At 36.2% G+C, this 22,795-nt stretch overlaps 1 protein-coding gene across 2 annotated transcripts in view; it reads left to right on the top strand.

The window, feature by feature from the left end:
* The first annotated feature begins 1,834 nt into the window (after positions 1 to 1,834).
* AGMO (alkylglycerol monooxygenase) overlaps positions 1,835 to 22,795 on the top strand; it is a 346,489-nt gene continuing 325,528 nt past the window's right edge. For both annotated transcript variants that reach the window (XM_034668583.1, XM_034668580.1), the window contains exons 1-3: positions 1,835 to 2,108; positions 3,559 to 3,689; positions 15,697 to 15,848. In XM_034668583.1, coding sequence (XP_034524474.1) covers positions 1,986 to 2,108; positions 3,559 to 3,689; positions 15,697 to 15,848 — 406 coding nt within the window. In that variant the 5' untranslated portion in view covers positions 1,835 to 1,985. The remainder of the gene's footprint in view (positions 2,109 to 3,558; positions 3,690 to 15,696; positions 15,849 to 22,795) is intronic.

Genomic DNA, 22,795 nt, shown 5'->3' with positions numbered 1-22,795 from the left:
CCTCTTTGCATTGGTTATTTGTTTTTGGGGTTTGTTCCATGGCCGATGACCTTATTAGGCCTATTACAGTTCAGACCTTCCATGTGTGACCCAGTCCCTGAGCAGTATTGACACACCCTCCTTTCTGTTGTCCCTATGGCTTAAAGATGCTAGTGACATCCTACTGATATTAATCCCTAGATTTCTTCTTTGTTCTCATTTGATTTTTCACCTCTTCCATCATTTCTAATTCTAATTTCATAACTAATTCTTTGTATTAATGTTCTGCTATTTTAAATACTTAAAATGATTTTGTATTCCTTTTTTTTTTTTAAGATTTTTTAAATTTCTTTATTTGACAGAGAGAGAGACAGCCAGCGAGAGAGGGGACACAAGCAGGGGGAGTGGGAAAGGAAGAAGCAGGCTCATAGAGGAAGAGCCTGATGTGGGGCTCGATCCCATAACGCCGGGATCACGCCCTGAGCCAAAGGCAGACGCTCAACCGCTGTGCCACCCAGGCGCCCCTGATTTTGTATTCCTGCTTGGAATACACATACATACACATACACCTCTGCAGCCAGTAAAAAAAAAAAAAAAGTTGTCTAACCACATACTGAGTGGAGCGAACTCCTGATAAGTTGATGACTCCACAATAACTCAGGTTCTGCCACTTTTCCAATGCCCACTTCCACAAACAAATGTCAGGTCTTTTTAAAGATGAAGCACCATACTTACTGTAGTGTATATATATACATTTCCTAACCGTGAAACATGGATGTGTAAAAGTGTAGTACAGTCTTTATTAGGTCTCGATCTTCTTTTTTTTTTTCCTTCTGGATCATTACAAAGTTTTTGAGTATTGTACCCAAATCCCATTTTTCTAATAAGCTTCATAGTTTTTATTGCACAGCTTTGCAAGCTATACTGATTTTTAGCAGCTTGTATGTCATGTAACAGCAGAATTGAGAATTCATACACCAAAATGCTAATAGTGTCTCTGGGTAGCAGTTTACTTATTGTTTATCTGTAGTTTCTGTTTTTTCCTAAAATAATCATATATTGATAATTTAGTGAAATCTACATAAACATGTTTAAAAGATGAGTTGGTAGCTAAAGAGTGATCCCAGCCATTCTAGGTGAAGGGCTGAGGCTGTTCAGGAAAGTTCCACTCATTCACTGGTGACGCAATCAAATGCAGTGCCCTCTAATCAATTTATGCTCCTCCTGCAAAACACAGATACAGTTTGCAGGAACATCTTGTCAGCTTCTTCAATCAGAGAGTCCCCATAAGTGCTCAGAAGAATACGAATGTGATTAGTCAAGGTTCTATTAAACATGGTAGATCATGTAATAAGCCAAATGCCCCTAAATTGGTTTGCAAACATTCAGAAGTTAACACCATACAAATCCAGAAATCTAGAGGCGTGATATAGTCAGTGCTTATTGACTTTGAAGCTTGGTCTTACTGAGACTAGAGCTCCTGTCCTTTCAGGAAATAAGGCTCTGTGAGGAGACGACAAACAGAACACAATGTGAATTTCAAAAAAAAAAGAAAAGAAAAGAAAAAAGAATTTTCCTTTTGTGATTTGAGTCATTGTCCACTTTTTCAGAGTGGACTTTCACCTGTTAGCACTTTTTTCTTCCCCTTTCTAAGGCTGTATCATGTTTTCGTTTTGTTTGTTTGTTTTTCTTTTTTTAAATGTTAAGTTACTTCACCTACAGTCAAACTCCAGTGTTTATCTTTGATTTGGCCATGATTCCTCCCCTTTCCCTCCCTCATGTGTCATGCACCCACTGAACTCTGAACTCCTTCTTTGTCCTGGTGTTTTCCTGTCTCTCTATACAGAATCTGCTATTGGCTGTGCTCTCCATGGAGCTTTGTTTCTAGCTGTTCCGTGACAAAGGGCTTGTTCTGTGCAGCACAGCTCTCGTCCTCTTTGTTCAGCCTCTGGCTTCGACCACTGAATCACAAATATTCTCCAGCTGGGAATCAGACAAGGGCAGACATGAACCCAGAAGCCCAACAGGATGTTTCAGTTTCCCAGGGAATTCGCATGATGTTTTACATGATGAAGCCCAATGAAACGTCATTCCAAACCCTGGAAGAGGTGCCTGATTATGTAAAGCAGGTGAGACTATCTGGGAAGAGGCTACTGTTGCTTTTGTCTTAATAAGAAGTATGTTAAACACATCCTGAGGTTTTGTTCACTTTCATTCTTCAAATTATTAAATTCTAATAAAAATAATTCAGCTTTATAAAGGCATGGAGCAACATTAGAATTTCTACTTGAATTGAATTTCCGTAAAATATCAATAACCAGTTTTCTCTTGTTAAAGTCCTCTCCTTGGATATGTCACTGCAGAATATGATAAAACGTACAAAGTTTTCCTAGACATGGTAGTGTTACAAATTTAGTTGTCAGAAGCTCAGTGTCAAATGGTTATATGACATCAGTAAACTTTGTAACAATTTTGGTTTTAAAGGGCAAACCACCTCCCAGGAAACTATTTCCTCTTTAATTTGGTAGAGTAGTTCTGCAGAATGGATATAGAGCTGACCGAGTCCAACTTTGACTTCCTAAGTTTGAACTTGAACCAAGTTTTCTTTGAAATTCTGTAGTGTTCAGAGGCACTTTTTACTTCTGGTTCCTGGCTACAATTAGAAGTGGAAATATCCAGAATTAGAACTTGAATACCTAAGTTCCCCACCCTGTCAAAGTTATTCCTCTAACACTTACTAGTTCAGACCAGAAATAAGGGGAAAAAAATGACATCAGAGAATACATTCTTGGGAGTTCAGTTTATAAAACTTCAGAACTCACAACCAGCTTCCAAGTGAGTGAAACCCATAACTTTTTCAGGATTTGATATTATTCCTTTCTGAGTTTTTTAAGGAGAAAAATGTGGTACTTACATCTTCATAAATCATTATCTTTTGCATTTTAACACCAAACTTTCTTCAGTATTTGTCATCCATAGTGGAGCCTAAAAACACTTATTATAGCACAAAACTAAATCTGAGTGAATAAAATTTGAATGATGTTTTAAATACACATTTTGAATGATCATATTCTCTGAAGTACTTGGAAGAAAATGCTTTGTTCCTACAGTTTCAATATTGTCATTCCTGTAATTCTAATATGAAAAACTAGAAATATGTGTATCCTAAGTGAAGCCTTTTAGAGAAGGTCTGTCTTAGTCATGAAGATAATAGACTTCAGATCATTGTACTTTTTTAAATTTTTTTTCTTTTTTCTTTTCTTTTTTTTTTTTTTAGCTAACTTGAAACCCATCCCTCCTAAGCTTATTATTTTCTTGGCAGAATTATCATGGTTACATCTATGGTTGTATTTCATTTCCAAATTGGATGATAGATTTTGAACACCTGTTTAGTATATGTTCTAAATAATCAGATTTCTTTGCCTGTTGGGAGGAAATGATCCTCTAGGATAAGTATATACCTTCTCCTGCTATGAGATGTCACTCTGGGCCTCCTACTTCTGGAGTGACTAACCAGGAAATGTGGAAGAATTACATACCAAGCACAATAGCATCTTTTTTGTGCCATTTCCTTTCTAGGCAACTCCATTTTTCATTTCCTTAATACTTCTTGAACTGGTCATCAGCTGGTTTCTCAAAGGGAAGCCACCAGGTCGTTTGGATGATGCATTAACATCAATATCAGCTGGCATTTTTTCTCGGCTTCCAAGGTGAGTTAGTTGTTAGCCACACTTAGTGAATAAACTGAAATTCTCTAAATAAGATGGAAAAGGAACCCACTGTATGGGGAGTTAACCTGTTTTCACATATACACATATACCCCCAAAGTATCCAGTTACTGTCATTATTTAAATTTTTGATATTTCATTCACCATGAGTTTGTTTTTGTATTCATTTTTAAAGATATTGCTCTAAATATTGTTTATCTTGATTATTGAGTTTATTGCTGCCCCCTTAAATTTTGTGCCCAAGGTAAGTGTTTCACTTGCCCTACCCTAGTCCCAACCCTGAGTTATAATCTAGTTATCTACTGGAAAATTAATTTTGCCTCCACCAAATTCACATGCTATGCAATCTGGGGTACAGACACTCTCCAGTAAAGATCACAGAAAGCTTTCAGTTACTGCGTGGTCTCCCAAGTGGTCTCTAGTCCTGTTGCTAGTGCTACTTCATTGTTAGCCCAGCATTTCCATGATGTGGGTCTGGTGAAAATTCTTCACAGGTTCCATATTGCCTAAGCAGAATGTTTGAATTTTTTTCCTGATCTGTAGAAGCCTTTGTCTATCTACCCTTACTTTTGCTCCCTTCATTCTCCTTCCCCCTTTGCTCTACCACTTGCCATTACCCAGATGTCACACATGCTTCCCTCTGCTTGGAAAGCCATTCATGTGGCTAACTCTGATTCATTTCTTAAGTCTAAGTATAGACATCTCTTGAAGAGTCATACTGTTCAGCAAATCTTCTCTGTCCTCCAGCCCTGCTTTAGGCATCACTTCACTATGGTCCCATGGAATCTTATGCTTGTGCTGGATACAGAATTGTCACATGGCATTATCTCACCTATTTTTTCCCCCAGTCCTTCCTGATAAAAAAAAATTAATATTTTTATAGTGTTATGTTGATGATAAGATTAGATGATGAAGAACCAAACAGTAAACAATAAATGACCCACTACTTTTTAGAAAGAGTAAATTATAATGTAAACAGAGGAGGAAGCAATGCATGGGAGGCTCTTCAGTACATGAAGATTTACCAAAGGGGTAGAGGGTGAGGGAAGATTCCCTTAGAACTATGTACTCTGCATTGCTGATCAATGTTCTCATTCCTACTTCCCACCCATTGCTTCTTTTACTGTTTTAAGAGCTTTTCTTCTGACTGGTGCTCATTGCTTTAGAATGTTTCTATGAACCACCCAGTGGGAAACCAAGGTGGATTTTTTAAAATAAAAACTTAAAGATATCAGAGAAAAGGTAGAATAATTTCATACAGTTGTATAAAATTGTTTAAATAGGAAGTAAACCTAAAAGTAAAATTTCGTTTGTAAATGTTAGTATGGAAAAGTACGCTAATGGGTATAAAATAATAATAGTAATGATTCTGATAATCATCATAATAATGACTCTGAAAATCTACTCGTATGGTTGCACATTGCTGTCAGAATCAAAGGATAAGGGGTGCCTGGGTTGCTCAGTCTTTAAGCATCTGCCTTCCGCTCAGGTCATGATCCCAGAGTCCTGGGATCAAGCCTGCATTGGACTCCCTGCTCAGCGGGAAGCCTGCTTCTCCCTCTCCCACTCCCCCTGCTTGTGTTCCCTCTCTCGCTGTCTCTCTGTCAAATAAATAAATAAAATCTTTAAAAAAAAGAATCAGGATAATATCCCAAGTTATTTACAGTTAATTCCCTTATACGGTAAATAAGAGTTTATAATTATACATAATTTCCTCTATTTCATGTCTCCCTTAAACAGAATTGAGCTAGAAATACATTAAGCATACTGAAAAGATATGTAGATTTGATTATTGGAAAATACCCAGTTGGTTACTGTAGTTTATTCTGAGGAAGTTAAGTGTACAAGTTCATGGAAATCAAGACAATTGAAAAACGGTAAGGATGGCTTGATAATTGAGAGGTGCCCCGCAGGTGCAATTAGGGATCACATATTTTGTTGAGTTGGAATAAATTTATTAAGAACTCAAGGAGACATCAAGCTGAATGAATGCTTCAACATTACTTTTATTTCTTCAATTTGGACTTTGGTCACAAGTGGAATAAGATTACTCTCTTATCATAACATGATAACTACTAGAAATAGAAACTGCATCCTTAGTACTATATACTGTATTTCTGCTCAGCAGTGTGATAAAAAGAGTACAGAGTTTTAACAGGTGCACAAGGATCAAATATATATATGTTTGCTAAAAACAAACCCCCAACTCAAAAGGGAGATGGGGAGGAGAGAGAGAGAGGGAGAGAAAGAAAGAGAGAAGAGAGGGAAGGAGAGAGGGAGAGGGAGAGAAAGCAAAAGACCAAAACAAAGCAGTCCTTCAGGAATGGAACATGCAGTCCTTTCCTTCACAGCCCACTCCCCAACACTCCTTAAGCTGACACAAGCTGTTCACCCTGGTGTCCTTTGAAAGAAGTTGTGAACTTGAATGTGGGGCATATTTTTCCATAGTTGTATTTTGAACAGGAACAGCAAATTGCTTGTTGTTGTTGTTCTTGTAGGTGTGGCCAGCAATTCTAAATTATGAAATATGGATAATTTTGTAAGTTTTGCAAGGATTTTATGTTTTATAAACTTTTACCTGAAACATTTCAACAAAGCAGATTATCTGAAAAATAAATTTAAAAATATTTTCATTTATTTTGTTCCTGTTAAGCAGCCCCCCCCCCCAGGCGCGCACGCACAGAGAAGGAAAGCTGATCCGTGGGATCCACTGCACTCAATCCCCTTTCAGTGAAAGACAGGAAGGGGGATTTAACAGAAACTCTTAAAACAATATTTCAGCATCAAGGGGAATCATCGTGCAAATCATTAACAGCTGAAGTTTAGAATAGCACGGCCTTGATCATATCCTCTCCAAGGGACTAATTTCATTTTCTACAACAGCAACAGGGGCTTTGCCACATCCTTAAAATATAGAATTGTGAGAAAAATGGTACTATACCATTTGTTAATCTGCTTGTGAGGAATTATACTTTGGATAATAATTCCAAGTAGGCATGTGGCCTCTGACAAAAGAAGTTGTGGAAATCAAAGTGAAACCATGAACATATTTTTCCACTTTGCCATTCATGTAATGGAAATGCTGTATGCAGACTTTGAGGAAAAACAATGTTTGTTTGAGGATCTCAGTTTCATTATTACATAAAATTCAAAGTATCTTGAAGGTTAGTAGCATACTTAGCATATTGATAGAAAGATACATATTGTGTCTTTCAAATATTTATGTAAGGGAAAATATTAATCATAGACAAGATTATATCTTGTTTATAAGCCTGTCATACAGACCGTGACGTGTAATAAAAGTCCATCTGTCCTAAGAACCAGATTCTGGGCAGACCTGCATCTGTTTTGCTCTTCTGGAATCTAGTAGGCGGACTCTTCCTCATTAGAATTTAGTTCTGAAGTTACAGGCAGATATTTTTATTTATCATAGTTAAATACATTGTAGCATATGTAGATAATCTGCCTATCAATTACTTGCATATGTGACTATAAAAATTAAACTTAACCAAATACTTACTAAATCTACTTTAAAAAAAATCTATCTAAAATTTGTGAAATATCCTGCTACTGACTTAAATGCTAATGAGTGAAAAATAATCACATCTCTTTTTTTTTCCTGCTTATTTAAACAGAACTCAATTTCCAATTCTTCATTAGAAAACCAGGACCTCAATTTGTTACTTCCTTCCAATGTTTCTGCTTCCATAAATTGCATCCTCCCCAGAGAAATTTTATTCCCGATATAAATATCTACAGTATGTTTTTAATGGGTTCATTTAGTCTGTTGAAACAGCAGATTATAAATCAAATTGCAATAGGTTGAGGGATAATTTAAGTAGGTAAATTTTCAAATAAGTTGGGGACACTCCACTTTTAATACATATGGGTCATTGCCAATTTTTACTATGGAGCTAGCTCCACAATGTTCAACCATACATATGCACCATTTTACTGGCCATGACTGCCATGGAATTTTCCATTCCTGACAAGAAAGTTTCAATTCATTAAAAAAAAAAATTAAAGAGGAGGAAATTAAACTTCTTTAAAATACTTTGACTCCTTGGGGTGGGATTGGAGAATAAAGGAAAATTGTATACTGGGTTTTTATACTAGACCATAATACCAGAGGCAGTACTGCTTTTGGTGATGTCAGACTACTGACAAACAAATCAGTGTCTGTCATTTTGGATGAGGACTTTAATAATAGTTATTCATTATCCAAAATAAGAGATCAATGCATTTCTATAATTTTAATCATGATATCTTATTGTGCATATTAATATATTTTTATTAATGTGACTTTTTATTAACACTCCAGGTGAAGAAAATACATTTTTAAAACTTGCTGGTTTGTTAATTATATTTGCTAGGGAGAATACTTCATTCCCTCCTAACTTTTACCTCAAACTTTATAAATAGACTTTGTTGTTAATTGTGATACTTCAGAGATTGATATTAGACTAACCTTCCCTAAGGAGGCAAGCAAGCTTCCTTGTACTTATTCAATAGAGAAATGGAATTGCTTCAAGTAATTTACTTCTTGAAAAGAAAAGAATGTAGCAAATTTGCTTCTTCCAAATTTACCATGCTCTGTTTATAAAGGTCTGTGGGTGTTGTGGTTGTTATAAAAAGAAATTAAGTGATTGCTTCATCAGTGTAATGTCATTTCACAGTAAGAAATAACAGTACAGATGTCATCTGTCTGTAGGAGGTAGAGATTGTATTACGTATTCTGTTAATACTGAACAAAAATCAATATTCCACTAGATGGAGCAAAAGTGGCAGTAGCTTTACAGATAGGACAAATTCCTGGACTAAGTTTAAGAAATTTTGAAATAAATAAGCAACAAAATTTCTTGAAAAAATCAGTGTGTAATAGTCCAACTATATTCATTGATAACTTCCGGAAGCTTGTAAGGATATTTAGAACGATCCCATTCAAATATTGGTTTATTTTCTGATTTATAAGAGAGGATTATTAGAAACAAAAATGTCCTATTGATTTTCTTCTGTTTTGCATTATCTGGCCAAATCAGACAGTACACACAGCTCTAATGACAGTGATGAAATAGTATAAATTGGCAGATATCTGTGAGTACTGAGTACAAAATTCCACTTTGAAAGTCTTTTTGAAATTTTAAGTTTAGAATGAGGGCATTACATAAGATGTCACTTGATGAACGATTAGAGCATGGGAGTATTTGAGAGTTAGAGCATTTTAGGGTCCGTTTAGCCTAATTTTCTCACATCTTAAATTAGCCCTGAGATGCTGAGGGTGGACAGTGTGTCCAATGTTACCTTTCTGCTTTTGGCGATGGGCACATTCAAACTGAGATGACTTTGAGAACTGATAGCTTTGTAATTCTCAATCTCCAGTGAATATTTATTCCAATGCACTGATCATTTTTAAGTCTCAACTTTATAAATTAACTTCATCTTTTTAAAAAATTCACAACAAGTCTGGGAATAGCAATTCAGTACGTCACGAGATTGTACAGCAACTAAACATTGATAGGACAATTTTCTAGTTTTGAGAGGAATGTTATAAAAAGTGCTGCCTTTCATTTACCAAAGACATACCTCAGATGCAAGAGAAAGTAACTATTTGGGGAGAAATTATGAAGAAAAAAGACAATGGGAGGAAAGCCTCTATAAATGCAGGTTGTTGATTAGAGGATTCTCATGTCTCCTTATACTTAGAACACTTTCTTCATCTTGCATTCAAAGTTATTGAGTAAAAAGTGTCTAGTATTTGGTTATACAATGCCCCTCTGCCTCCCAAAATTTCATCTCCACATGATAAAGTAAGCTCACTACATTCATACATATTACATATGTGTCTTCCCGCAGGGTGGAGTTAAGAGAGTTGAAGTCTGAATTCCACAGTGCAGAGTCATATGCTGGGGGTCAGGGCTGGGAGAGGACGGAGGAATTGGGAAGAAAAAGAGGAAGGAGCTTTGGTTTATGATTCAGGGTCTGGTGGGAACAGTTTTGAAAATGTAGGTGCTATTTCCTGCAATCAAGGGCCTTCCAGAGCTTGATAATCATTTCCCAGCTGTATCCCCTCGCTGAATTGTTTTTAGTTGTGGGCACTCCATGGCTGTTTTTTCCCATTTATGATGGAAGAGGATCATATTCATCTTGCTGATAGAAAGCAGGGAATTTAACTCCCACAGCTTTTCCCCTCTTTCCCTTTGCTTTGGGGAAGGTTTGGCTTCTTGCTAAAGTGTGAAAAAAAAAGTCTTGACTGTAGTATGTCAGGCATATTTCAGCTCGATTTGTGTCAACCCTAATAAATAAGTTGACAGAGTAATAAATTGGGTGTCTGCTCAAGACCTGGCACCTGTACAGGAAATAAAAGAGTATTTCAATTGCAGGCAGGTTCTCTTTGTTTTGTAAGTGGAAGTTTTCCAGGGACCCTCTTTCTTTTATTGAAGTCTTAGTATCTTTAAGGCCTATTTCAATTATCCATGGAACTGACAAAGGAGATAGCACCTTTTAAAAAAAGATTCTGAATGGATGGAACATTGATGAGAGAGGTGATTATGATTGCCTTGTTCACCAGTGTGTCCTCCCAGTCTCGTGTTGCACCTGGCACCTCGCAGTCTCTTAACTTGAATTTATCGAATGATTCAGTGAATCCATAATCTGCTTTAACAGCAGGTACTAAAGCTTATGTAAAAAGCTATAGATTATTTCAACTTTCTGTTGCTTAGTTTTAACTTTTTTTCTTTCTCGATCAGTCTTTTTTAGGGTTATTGAGTGGGGCAATTTTGACCGTCAAGAGATATTTGGACATTTGGTTGTCATAACTGGGTTGCAGGGCTGTGCTACCAGTACCTAGTAAATAGAGATTCAGGGGTGCACCTGGGTGGCTCAGTCAGTTAAGCATCTGACTGCTGGTTTCGGCTCAGGTCATAATCTCAGGTCGTGGGATTGAGCCCTGCACTGGGTTCCATGCTCAGTGAGGACTCTGCTTGGAATTCTCTCTCTCCCTCTCCCTCTGGCCCTCCCCACTCTCCTTCTCTCTTTCTCTCTACTTCTCTCTCTCAAAAATAAATAAATAAATCTTAAAAAAAAATTAGAGACCCAGGGATGCTACTAGACATTCTACAATTCATAGGACAGGCCCTCACAACAAAGACTTATATGGCCCAAATGGGAATAATACTAAGGTGTAGAATCCCTATTTTTTTTTAATTGTTAGATTGAACCAAACAAAATTGATATTATTCACATTTCTTTACCTAAAAGTTGAATTTTATATGGTTAGTCCTCTATTAATGGATACAAGGGAGCAATTTTAAGATTTCATAATTTGAGTAACTGTTTCCATGGAACAGTCACCAGCAACAAAGAACTATCTTGAGTAAATGTCAGCAGTGACACTGTTAAGAAGCCCTTGCCTAAATATATAAAAGTTGCCAACCAAGCTCACATACTTTAAGATAAAATTTGTTGCTGGGGCGCCTGGGTGGCTCACTTGGTTAAGCGTCTGCTTTCAGCTCAGGTCATGATCCTGGGGTCCTGGGATTGAGTCCCACATCAGGCAGGCGTGCTGCTCAGTGGGGAGCCTGCTTCTCCCTCTCCCTCTGCCTGCCACTCCCCCTGCTTGTGCTCTGTCAAATAAATAAATGAAATCTTTTAAAAAAATAAAAGGTAAAATTTGTTCTGTCCTCCACCTTGATAAATGTTGTGTATTAGTTTGTCATGATTGAAGATCTGCTTTATTAAGGCTCAAGTGAAGTTGCTTTGATCTAAGAGTAAATTTCTTTACATATAGGAAGCCTTGTCAGGACAATGTCATCATAATTGCTGTACTGCTGAGTGCTTTCAATATAAATATATAATATAATGGACATTTAAACTTAAAATATCGAGAATTTGTGAGGACTTAAAGAAAACATTCAGCCTGGGCAAGGCTACTTCTTGCTGACCTAAATTGCTCACTGAAGACCGTGGGACATTAACGCCTGCCATGGCAAGGCTACTCTTTGCTGGCAGTGGTGGAAACTGTGCAGCGGCCCCATGAAAGAAGTCATCTTGCCCACCAACACTGGTGCCTTTGTTCTGCCAGCCCTGTGCTCTAGCAACAGGGACTTTCAATTTGTGCTGGCAGCTAGACATCAGCTCTTGGTTGGCTCAGCTAATTCTTCCAAGAACCATCCCATAGAAAGGTTTCACTAAATCTGGACTTTATTTCTTCCATCTCCTCTTTGCCTAAAACAATAGTGTAATTAATCTGTCACTGGTTTGGAGTTTTTATTTCTTTATTGACTTATTAAGAGGCATGATACTGTATGCTACTGGCTTGTGAAATGTTATTATTATAAATTATAATATCCACAGTAAATCTGCCTTAAATAATTAGCAAAGACAGTCTCTGAGCATAATTTGCCATGAACAAAATAATAAATAACATGGATAACAGATTGGATGACAGGTTTTACATTTTGAGTTCTTGGATTCCTAGGAGTTCCAGAACAGTGTAGGGACCCCTGGCCCACAGCCTGTTCTATCTTATGACAGACCTCAAACACTTGTATGTGAATATCCCAGAATGCTTGTCCTAGTTCTGTCTGTATATCTAAAAACAGTCACTCTGGATTGCCTTGTCATGTCTAGTAGTTTACACACTGCATAGGTTGGCTTTCTGGAGGACTGGACCAGGAAAGAGGCCCATGCAGGTCCTACAAGGAGCTCAGAGCCATTTTGATAGGGATTCTGAAATATCCAGGGCATGGCCTGGGTTGTGACAGGAGTTCTGCATAGGCAGTTTCCTTTACACTCAAGGACAAAACTGCTCTTTCTATATAATTGTTGGAGAAGATCATTGAGAGGATGTATCCACTGGATGACCCTCTAACTGGACTCAGGCAATCAGAGTCTCCGTACCTTTCCCCCTTGGAATGTATATTCTGCTGCTGTTCCCATACTAGCAGCTGTTTTTAAGGATGAAGCCTTCAGAGAGTAAGGTGTTGAGATCATCTGGACTGAGTATGTGACTAGCAGGCGGATACAGAGATCAACTTATCTTGAGGATGCCCAAGACAAGCTTTCTATGTAAGTTTCTTTGCTTATTAAAACTACCACCCACCATTCTGGAGTAGTTTGCCTCTTTCCTTGGTTTCTCCTTGCCATCCACATAGAGGGGCCAGTTTAAGAAATAACAATAATATCAAATTGAAAATTGGGTTTTAAAATCTGATAACGTACAGTCCTTTTCAAAAATGTAGGCATTTGACATTTCTATTCATTATTTGTATTAATGCTGTTGTGAAGTAACCTGGTGTTTTATGTTACAGATTAATAACTTGAAGCATTCAAAATAGGAGACAATTTTAACATTATAAAATCATAGTTACAGTCATATCATAAGATCAAAAGTAGATTAAAATTAAAGGCCCCTATCTTCAAAAGACTCAGTTACATGCTAATTCCAGATGCTCACTGTGTAGAGAGAAATACTATTAAAATGGTGAATTTTAATAATATACTAATTTGAGCTTCTTATTCAGCTTTTATTTAAAATTAGAATGTCTAACAATTTCCTCGTTTGTTCGTGGTTTGCAAATGAATCTTTATTAAATAGAATAATTATTTTACATGTTAATGATAAATATAAAAGAAAAAGTTCACTCAGCCAAATTTATAGAAGTGATAAAGGAATTATTATCTTTAGTTTCAACTTAAATTTGATCACAGATAATTTCAAGAAAAAGTGCTATACTTAATAAAATTGAAGTATATGATGTATTTTTTGGAAAGTTCTTGAAATAATGTATAGAAACAAGGTAGCATAGGTGGCAAGACATATTCTGGTGTCTGGGTTTTAAAAACAATTGTTTCTTTTAACTAGTTTTTGAAAAAAAAATTTTTTTTAAGGTTTAATTTATTTGAGAGCAAGTGCATGAGAGAAAGCATGAGCGATGGGGAGAGGCAGAGAGAGAGGGAGAAGCAGACCCCTCTGAGGAAGGAGCCCAACGTGGGGCTCAATCCCAGGACTTTGGGATCATGACCTGAGCTGAAGGCAGACGCTTAACCAACTGAGCCACCCAGGCACCCCTAAAAAATTGTTTTAAAATAGATGTCTAGTTGACATACAGAATCTAGTGATTCTGTAGTTGTATACATTTTGCAGTACTCACCGTGATAAGTGTAGTTACCATCTGTCTCCATACACAGTTATTACAGTATTATTGACTGTATTTCCTATACTGTAATGTTCATCCCTCTGACTTATTTATAACTAGAAGTTTGTACCTCTCAATACCCTTCAACTATTTCACCCATTCCCCCAACCACCGCTGCTGGCAACCACTAGTTTGTTTTCTGTGTTTATGAATCTTTTTTTGTTTTTGTTTGTTTATTTTGTTTTTTAGATTCCACATGTAAGTGAAATCATGTAGTATTTGTCTTTCCCTATCTAATCTATTTCATTAAGCATTGTCCCCTCTAGGTCCATCTGTGTTGTTCCAAACGGCAAGATCTCATTCTTTTTAAGGTGTTGTAATATTCCATTGTATATATTTACCGCATCTTTTTTAAAAAATATTTTATTTATTTGAGAGAGAGAGCAGAGCAAGAAAGAGAAAGAGCACAAATGGGGTGGGGAGAGGTGGAGGGAGAGGGAGAACCAAACTACCCATTAAGCAGGGAGCCCAGTGGGCTCAGTTCCAGGACCCTGGGATTATGACCTCAGGTGAAGGCAGACGCTCAACCAACTGAGCCACCCAGGTGCCCATATTTACTATTTCATGTTTATCCTTTCATCTGTTGATGGACACTTGGGTTGTTTCTGTATCTTGTCTATTGAAAGTAAAGCTGCAATAAACAAAGGAATACGTATATCTTTTCAGATTCGTGTTTTTGTTTTCTTTGGTGAGTACCCAGCAGTGGACTTACTAGATCATTATGGCATTTCTATTTTTAATTTTTTGAGGAAACTCCATACTGTTCTTTATAGTGGCTGCACCAATTTACATTCCTGCCAACAGTACACGAAGGTTCCCTTTTCTCCATATCCTCGCCAACACCTGTTGTTTCTTGTCTTCTCAACAGTAGCACCCTGAGGGATGCCTGGGTGGCTCAGTTGGTTAAGCATCTGCCTCTTGCTCAGGTCATTATTCCAGGGTCCTGGGATTGAGTCCCACATTGGGCTCCTTGCTCAGCAGGGAGCCTGCTTCTCCTTCTGCCTGCAGCTTCCCCTGCTTGTACTCTCTCTCTTTCTGACAAATAAATAAATAAAATCTTTTTTAAAAAAATAGGACTCTGGTGTAATGTGATACCTATTGTGATAACTAGGTTTTTATACTTTATTTCTAGGAAAACATTATTCCCTTATATCTTGAGAGTTGTAATTTATATTATTACAAGAATTATTGAAATGCTATTAGAATCCAATTTGTGATCCTAACTATAACATCTAAAAACATTAAAGTATGTGTATATGTGTGTGTGCAAAAGAGAGAAGGAGGGAATAGAGAGAAATAAAGAGAATAGTCAGCCAGAAGCAGATTTAATCTAAAGGCAAGTTTTATGGGATTAACATTTTAAGGCAGTAGGCATTTCTGCAGTTCCCTTTAAACTTTATACCTTTATACTTCCTTTAAAATCACCCTTATTGTATTCTTCATTAAGATTTGGAAATGAAAGTTACAGAAAGTAAGTTGTAGTTTTGTTATATTTATGTTGTATGGGTTCCATGGAGGTATTTTAAGAGACATTAAAAAAGGAATGGCATCCTAAATTCCATGAAATTGAGAGTGTAAATAGCTGGCATCCATGATAACTATGAGGAAAAAGGAAACACCATGTGAAACTGAGCCTTTTAAAAGGTATGATAGAACAGTGAGAAAAAAAGAAGACAAAGAATTTTATTTTTATATATGAATACCCTAATTTTTAAATGTTACCTAAAATGTTTTAGCATAATTTAACATTTAAAATGTGGTATAATCGCTGTCTGTGAATTTTATTTTTCCAGCTTGTTTTCTAGGAGCATTGAACTAACCACTTACATTTATATCTGGGAGAACTACAGGCTCATCAGTTTGCCTTGGCATTCTCCATGGACTTGGTATTTAACTTTCTTAGGAGTTGATTTTGGCTACTACTGGTTCCATCGCATGGCACATGGTAAGTTGCAAATCAAGGTTTTATTGATAATTTATGTTGAATTGTGTTTTGCTCAAAGCGGGTATTCAGTAAGTATTGAATGAATGAATAAACGAATAACATGGCTTATTTTATACATATAAAGGTTAATGATGAAAGTTTAGTTTGAAATTTAAATGGAAATAATCTGGTCATTTTTGAAAAAAAGTGAAATTATTAGAGATATATTTTTCACACCTTTTGTATCTAACTTGTAAAAACGTTGAGGAAGTGATGGGTGTAGCATTACTCTGTAATACACTGCCTTCCATTTTTCTTATTATGACATGCTTGGTAGAGTCTACAGACTCTCGCACATAATATTAGACTTCACATTACAATTATCAGTGGTCATTCAGAAGAGCTCTGGAATCCTAGGTAATGAGTGCTGTCATACATAAGCTTAATTCAAGTTCTTGGCAGTAATTCCACATTGCAAATGAAAATGCAATCATCTAGGCACTAACCGTAATGCATTTCAGTGTTACCTTAGTTTTGCAGAATTTCTCATCTAATACAAAGTCCTCTTACTGCACTGGTTCACTGAATTTGCTTTTTGGGATTCTTGGCTATACTTTCCAAAGAAATGTTTTGTTATGAAAAGAGAAATGCAAGAACGGGAAACAGTCTAAACCTCTGTAGGGCTAAGTAGAGGTTAGACAACGATTGTAAAGGTAAGGTGAGCAAGTGGTCTCTATGGAGGAAGAAGGCATGCAAAAGCATTTCTGAAGAAAATAGGGAAAGTGCTAATTTTGAAAACCTCCAGAAGAGTAGAACTGAGCATTTCAGTGGGTGGTTGAGTTGAGTGGGTGGGGAGGAAGGAAGGAAGAGGACGAAACCTGGAATAATAATAAAAAGTGCATGGGAGATGGCAAGAAGAGACCTGAGATCAGGGTGAATAACTGAGCAATGTGTGTAGGAGTACAGTGACCAAACATTCTTCCCAAGCAAGGGTCAAGGAAATTGGAGCAACGCAGGCAAACATTAGGCTTAAGGCAGCAAAATTTTAAACGCAGCATTATTTTTGTTGAGTACTTTAAACATGTACATATAATGGAACTATAAAGATATTAACTTGTTAAAACAATTTAAAGGGAACATAGAAACTAGAAAAAGTTACTTATTTTGTGTGTGATAACCTTTGTCTTGGAAAATAATAGGTCAGCCCCTGACATCATTTCCTTGAGTATAAATGCAAGAGGATACTCCCAAATTGAACATGACTAGGAATAAAATATGGTCATGTAGTAAACTTTGTATTTTATTTCAAAATAGTAGTTTTCTCCATAAAATAAACCTATTGGCAAGCTTCCTCATTTTCTATGCAGCAAATGGGTAATGCAGAAAGCATTTACATTGCATTACTTAATTTCAGGAGCCTTCTAATATCACACTGTCCTGTACAGACGTGTTTGTCTGGGAAATCTGCAAATTCGCTTAATCTTTAAAAGCCCATTATAACAGGAAACAAAGAACCAACAAAAATATTACCAAATATAAAACTTTTAAAAATATGTTGATTGTTAAGTGCTCTCAGTTAAGGAAGAGCAATAAAGTAAAATAATATATTAAATACATGGAATCAAGGCTGTTTAAAGTATGCTTCCCATTAGAAAATTTTGAACCAAATCCAGGGGAGGCAGGCATTAAAAAAATCTGAAAACCTTCTGGAAAAACACTCACTGGCTTCAGGCTATGAAGTCTAATCTAAGTTCAAAGACTTTTGACTTGTGAGGGAAAGCTTATAGGAAAAAAATAAATTAGTAGTTGAATGTGTCAACCTTCAATATGATAGCTGACTTTTAAATTTTATGTGATAATATAAACTATTAAAATGGATTTTCAGAAATCTAGAAGCACACAGGAATAAGAAAAACTTCTATCAAATTTCTTGAGCCTCTTGGGTTACTGAGATCACACTGATCAATTAGTCAAATTTGTTTAACTGAGAAGTTTGATAACTTCTAAAATTCTAATGTTGTCCTAAAATATAATAAGAATAAAAGCCCTCTTTTCCTACTTAATGTGTTACTTTCCTTTCACTACTCACCATAAAATAATAAATTAAAAATGCATTCCACATTTGTTTATATATTAAATGCTATCAGTTTTGAAGAAATAATATATACTTTTTATTTTTACATGTATGTAAACTGTTTCTTTAGTAGCCCAAATTACTTTTAGGGTTTTGTTGTTGTTTTGTTGTTATTTGTTTGGTTTGCATAAATGTAGAATTTTCTCACATGAAGGATGTGGAAAAGAATTTATTCTCAAAAACTTGAATTTGATTTCTCTTCCTGTACAAAAGAACAGAAGGATATTGAGTCTCTTATGTTATCTATATTTCATTCCCTTTTCTCTGGAATAATGAGAAATGAATTGCTAATTATCATCCACTTACAGAAAAAGAAGAATAGCACAATAATTTCTGTAGAGGGCCTTGACATCTTTAGAAAGAAATGTAGAATGACAAAATTAAATAGGTCTTAAATTAAAAGTAGCTTCTGGCACGCTTAGTCTCCAATACAAAAGGATGCATTATTTTTCTTTGCCTTTCCTGATAGTTATACTAAACATGTAGGGGCGCCTGGGTGGCACAGCGGTTAAGCGTCTGCCTTTGGCTCAGGGCGTGATCCCGGCGTTATGGGATCGAGCCCCACATCAGGCTCCTCTGCTATGAGCCTGCTTCTTCCTCTCCCACTCCCCCTGCTTGTGTTCCCTCTCTCGCTGGCTGTCTCTATCTCTGTCAAATAAATAAATAAAATCTTAAAAAACAACAACAACAACAAAAACAAACATGTAAAAAATCGAGTAAAGGTTTTCAAGGGAGCACGTAAATGTAAATGATTACTACTCAGCGAGAGCAGGAATGAGCCTTCCAGAGTGCTAGTCATGGACTTTATCTTGTCTTGCGTGGTAGCTACTGGAGTGCGTGTACTTGTAAGAAACATGTTGAGTTGCATACTTAAAATTTACATGCTTTATCTATAGTTGAAAAAAAGTTAAATTAGTAAACAATCCCACCAAAAGGATTTCTTAGTGAATATTTCACTAATATTTATTAGCGAATAGTTTGACGTCAAAATGATATAATGTTTAACCCAATTTAGAAATAACCAAGAAATTATTATTTGTGACTGTAAGCATAAACACTTACCAGAGGTGGATCCTACAGACATTTCTCCTCTGCAAGTTCGTTTGATGTTAGACTTTGTCAATTTAAAAGATTGGAGGGATACTACAAAGCCAGAACAGCAGGGGCTTTGTTTCGTTTTCCAGAGTGCTGTTTTTCATGTGGCGCTTAGCAGATTGGTGCCCAGGGATCTTGATAGTTTTCACCCCATGGTTTAGTTAATAGCCTATAACTTTTGGTAAGATCCTCTGCCCTCTGGGGGACCACATCAGAGGACTGCCTGCAATATTCTCCCTCTGGGGTCTGTACACTCTAGCAAGTCTTTCTGTCTCCACCAGAGTTCCTGTGGTAGCCACAACCTCTCCAAAGATGTCTGACTTAGGCTTGGTGGTTGGGGGGGGGGCGTGGTGGTGGTGGTAGGATTTCCTAAATTTATACATGCCTGCTTTGTTCATTCTCTCTCAGCTCCATAGGCAGTAACTGTGTTCGTAGGTACTACTTCTGTAACACTGAACTATTCCCTGTGTTCCCTGTTTTAGTAGTTAATTCCTTTTTATCAATTAATAATTCTTTATGTTAACTTTTTCTTTTTCATATTACTGGTAGGTTTTATCTCCTGATTGGACTCTGACTGATAAAGCCCACCTCCCCACATATTATATAGTCTTGTAAATTGCAGTTCACCCTGACTATACCTTTAATATCCCATTCTGAGTCATTGATTACACATTTAGACTATAATATAACTTAGTTCATTTCTGAAATAAAAATGTTCATCTGTAAAATTGTTATAATAAGAATCTATAAAATCCCCTCAAACTCTCATTCTTTTACTCAGCAAGTAAACTGTATAGTTCGGTTTCTATTTATCTCTTTATCTATCTATTTATCTCTTTCTCTATCTCTTATCTCTTCTCTGATCATAATTTCTGTGTAATTATTTATATTCATTCCTACAATTTTAATTGTGATTAAGTGGGCCTCTGTAGATGGCTTATTAAACTTCAGGTTTTTTTTCATTGCTTTCTGACTTTTAACAGGAGTTAAATTTAGACCATCTCCACTTCCACCACTGTTTAAATAAAATAAGCAGATGTACTGATTAAAAATAATTTTATTTTCTGATAGTGAGGACTGTGGTCTCTATTGAAGAACAGGTGACTTAAATTCAGCTACATTTGTGTTTCTTTTTTAAAACATACCAGAACAGGGGCGCCTGGGTGGCACAGTGGTTAAGCGTTTGCCTTCGGCTCAGGGCTGATCCCGGCATTATGGGATCGAGCCCCACATCAGGCTCCTCCGCTGTGAGCCTGCTTCTTCCTCTCCCACTCCCCCTGCTTGTGTTCCCTCTCTCTCTGGCTGTCTCTATCTCTGTCAAATAAATAAATAAATAAATAAAATCTTTAAAAAAAAATAAAAAAAAAATAAAACATACCAGAACATAGCTAATTTTTTTGTAGCTCTTTGCTATATATTATATTTCACTCTTCATTTTAAAAACACAGTGTGATTTTATTTGTATTGGATCACTGAGGGTGATGCCCAATGTGCATTGGCCTAAATTTCAGTACTTGCTATCACCTCTTCCCATGATTTCTTACTTTCTTTTTTTTTTTTTTTTTTTTTTTTAAAGATTTTTTTTTTNATAACCACTAATTTTTTTTTTTAAAGATTTTTTATTTATTTATAAGACAGAGATAGAGACAGCCAGCGAGAGAGGGAACACAAGCAGGGGGAGTGGGAGAGGAAGAAGCAGGCTCACAGCAGAGGAGCCTGACGTGGGGCTCGATCCCATAACGCCGGGATCACGCCCTGAGCCGAAGGCAGACGCTTAACCGCTCCGCCACCCAGGCGCCCCATGATTTCTTACTTTCTCTCAGTCCTTGGAGTCATCATTCAGAACATCCGTGAGGGGAGCCTTGGAATTCCCATCAGCTTAACCTAAGACCTCCAGTTTCTCATCATTACTTTCTACTAAAAAACATGTCATCTATATCAACCATTTTCCTCTGAGTTCATTTTAATAAAAGAAGCAGTCTTCTGTCTGATACTAAACATTTGTCCATAGGAGCACTTAAAATGTATATGTACTGAAAAATTACCATTATTTCCCCTCAGAAAGACCCATTTGAAGGAGCCTTCCTCTTAGAAATAGCTTATTTTTATCACTAGCAGTTGTGGTCACCCTTAAAGCCATGGTCTGAATTTCCTTTGGTGTACTTAGATTCTGTATATAGGTGATATATGAAAAGCACATTTGAAACAAAGATTTGGGCCCTCATCCAGGTGCTGAAAGTATGGATGCATTGAGATATCAAACAGGCAAGTCATATACTTGATAATAAAGAATATGAGCTTCAGGAATCTCCATCAGCCTATTTTTGAACATTGATAATAAAGTGTGGAAATACTTCTTAGAAATATTTCCAGGAATAGTAGGGAGCATTTGAGGATGTCTGTGGTAAATTTTCCAGGGATTAAAAAAGCTGTGAAATGAGTAATCAAAATGAAATTGAAGGGCAAAGAAGAAGTAAGGATTAATTTATGAGCCTTGGTCTGCTTGTGACGCTACTTGAGACAGAGAATGTGCCCTATTTTTCCTTTAGTACTAGGGCTTAGTACACTTGCCTGTCACATAGCAGAGAGAGCACTGAAATTTGTTTCAAGAAATATAGGTATATAACTGTAGTGCAACTATTTACCACACATATAACCTTGGGTTTAACTTTTCTGAGATAGATTTTACTGGTTTTATTTAACCCTCAGTTTTGTGAAGTTTAAATGAAAAATGCTTGAAGAGTGCACGAACCAAGTAAAAATGAAGGAATGAATGAATGAATTAGCCAACACTGTGAAAGCAGTGTGAAGATAAAGAGGTGTTTAAAATGGGCAGAGGAGAGAAATACTTAAGTTTGGGTTGGCCTTTGGAATTGTATTGAAATGATACTCAATTAAATATGATCTGGGAAAAGCACATTTTATCCCAAGTAATTTTGTTCAAAAGGAGATTTTGGAAAAGTTTCCTACTGGATGTATATGGTACCTTAGCAAACAAAACATTTGAGCACAGCCATTCTAGGCCATAAACAGCCAAATTAAGTAGAATTCTATCCTCTTTCATTTATTTCACAATTGTAATTATGGCTGAATTTAACATTATATGTTAAAATAGCACAATGAAAAGAACTTCTTTGTGAATTACTAAGAGAATAAACTAAGTGAAGATTCCTGGAAATATTTTCAACTAACTTAGGGACTTTTTTTATGGTTACAAACTTTTTATTCATGCATTAATTTTTTTCAATAAATATTTACTGATCACCTGTTTCATACTGACTCTATACTAAGCGCCAGATAGCTTTGTTAATAACATATCTGGCCACTGATTGTTCATTCTACTATGGATGACAGATATTAATAATTAGTAATAATAATAATAGGGGAAATACAAAGATGATTATAGTGTGAACTCTGATAAAAGAAACCCTGTCCTTCTCACTGTCACTAATTCTTAAATTTCCATATTTCTGAATATACTGATTAATTTTTCTCAAAGAGGTGTAGATAAAAAACAAACGGGGTTCTGTTTAAAATGCAGATGGTGTTAGTAATAGTATTAATAGCAATACTAATAATTAAAAGTAAACTATTATTGAAAGCTATTGGAGAATGCTTAAAAAGCATAGATTCTAGAGTCAGGTTATCTGAATTCAGTTCCTAGTGTTGCCACTTATTAACTGAGATTTGGAACAGGTTAATCTGTCTTAATTTCTTTATCTATTAAATGGGACTAATA

Source organism: Ailuropoda melanoleuca, chromosome 1 (assembly GCF_002007445.2).
Source record: "Ailuropoda melanoleuca isolate Jingjing chromosome 1, ASM200744v2, whole genome shotgun sequence".
Classification (NCBI taxonomy): domain Eukaryota; kingdom Metazoa; phylum Chordata; class Mammalia; order Carnivora; family Ursidae; genus Ailuropoda; species Ailuropoda melanoleuca.
Note: the sequence above shows the minus strand (reverse complement) of the source record. Positions and strands in the feature narration are given on the sequence as shown.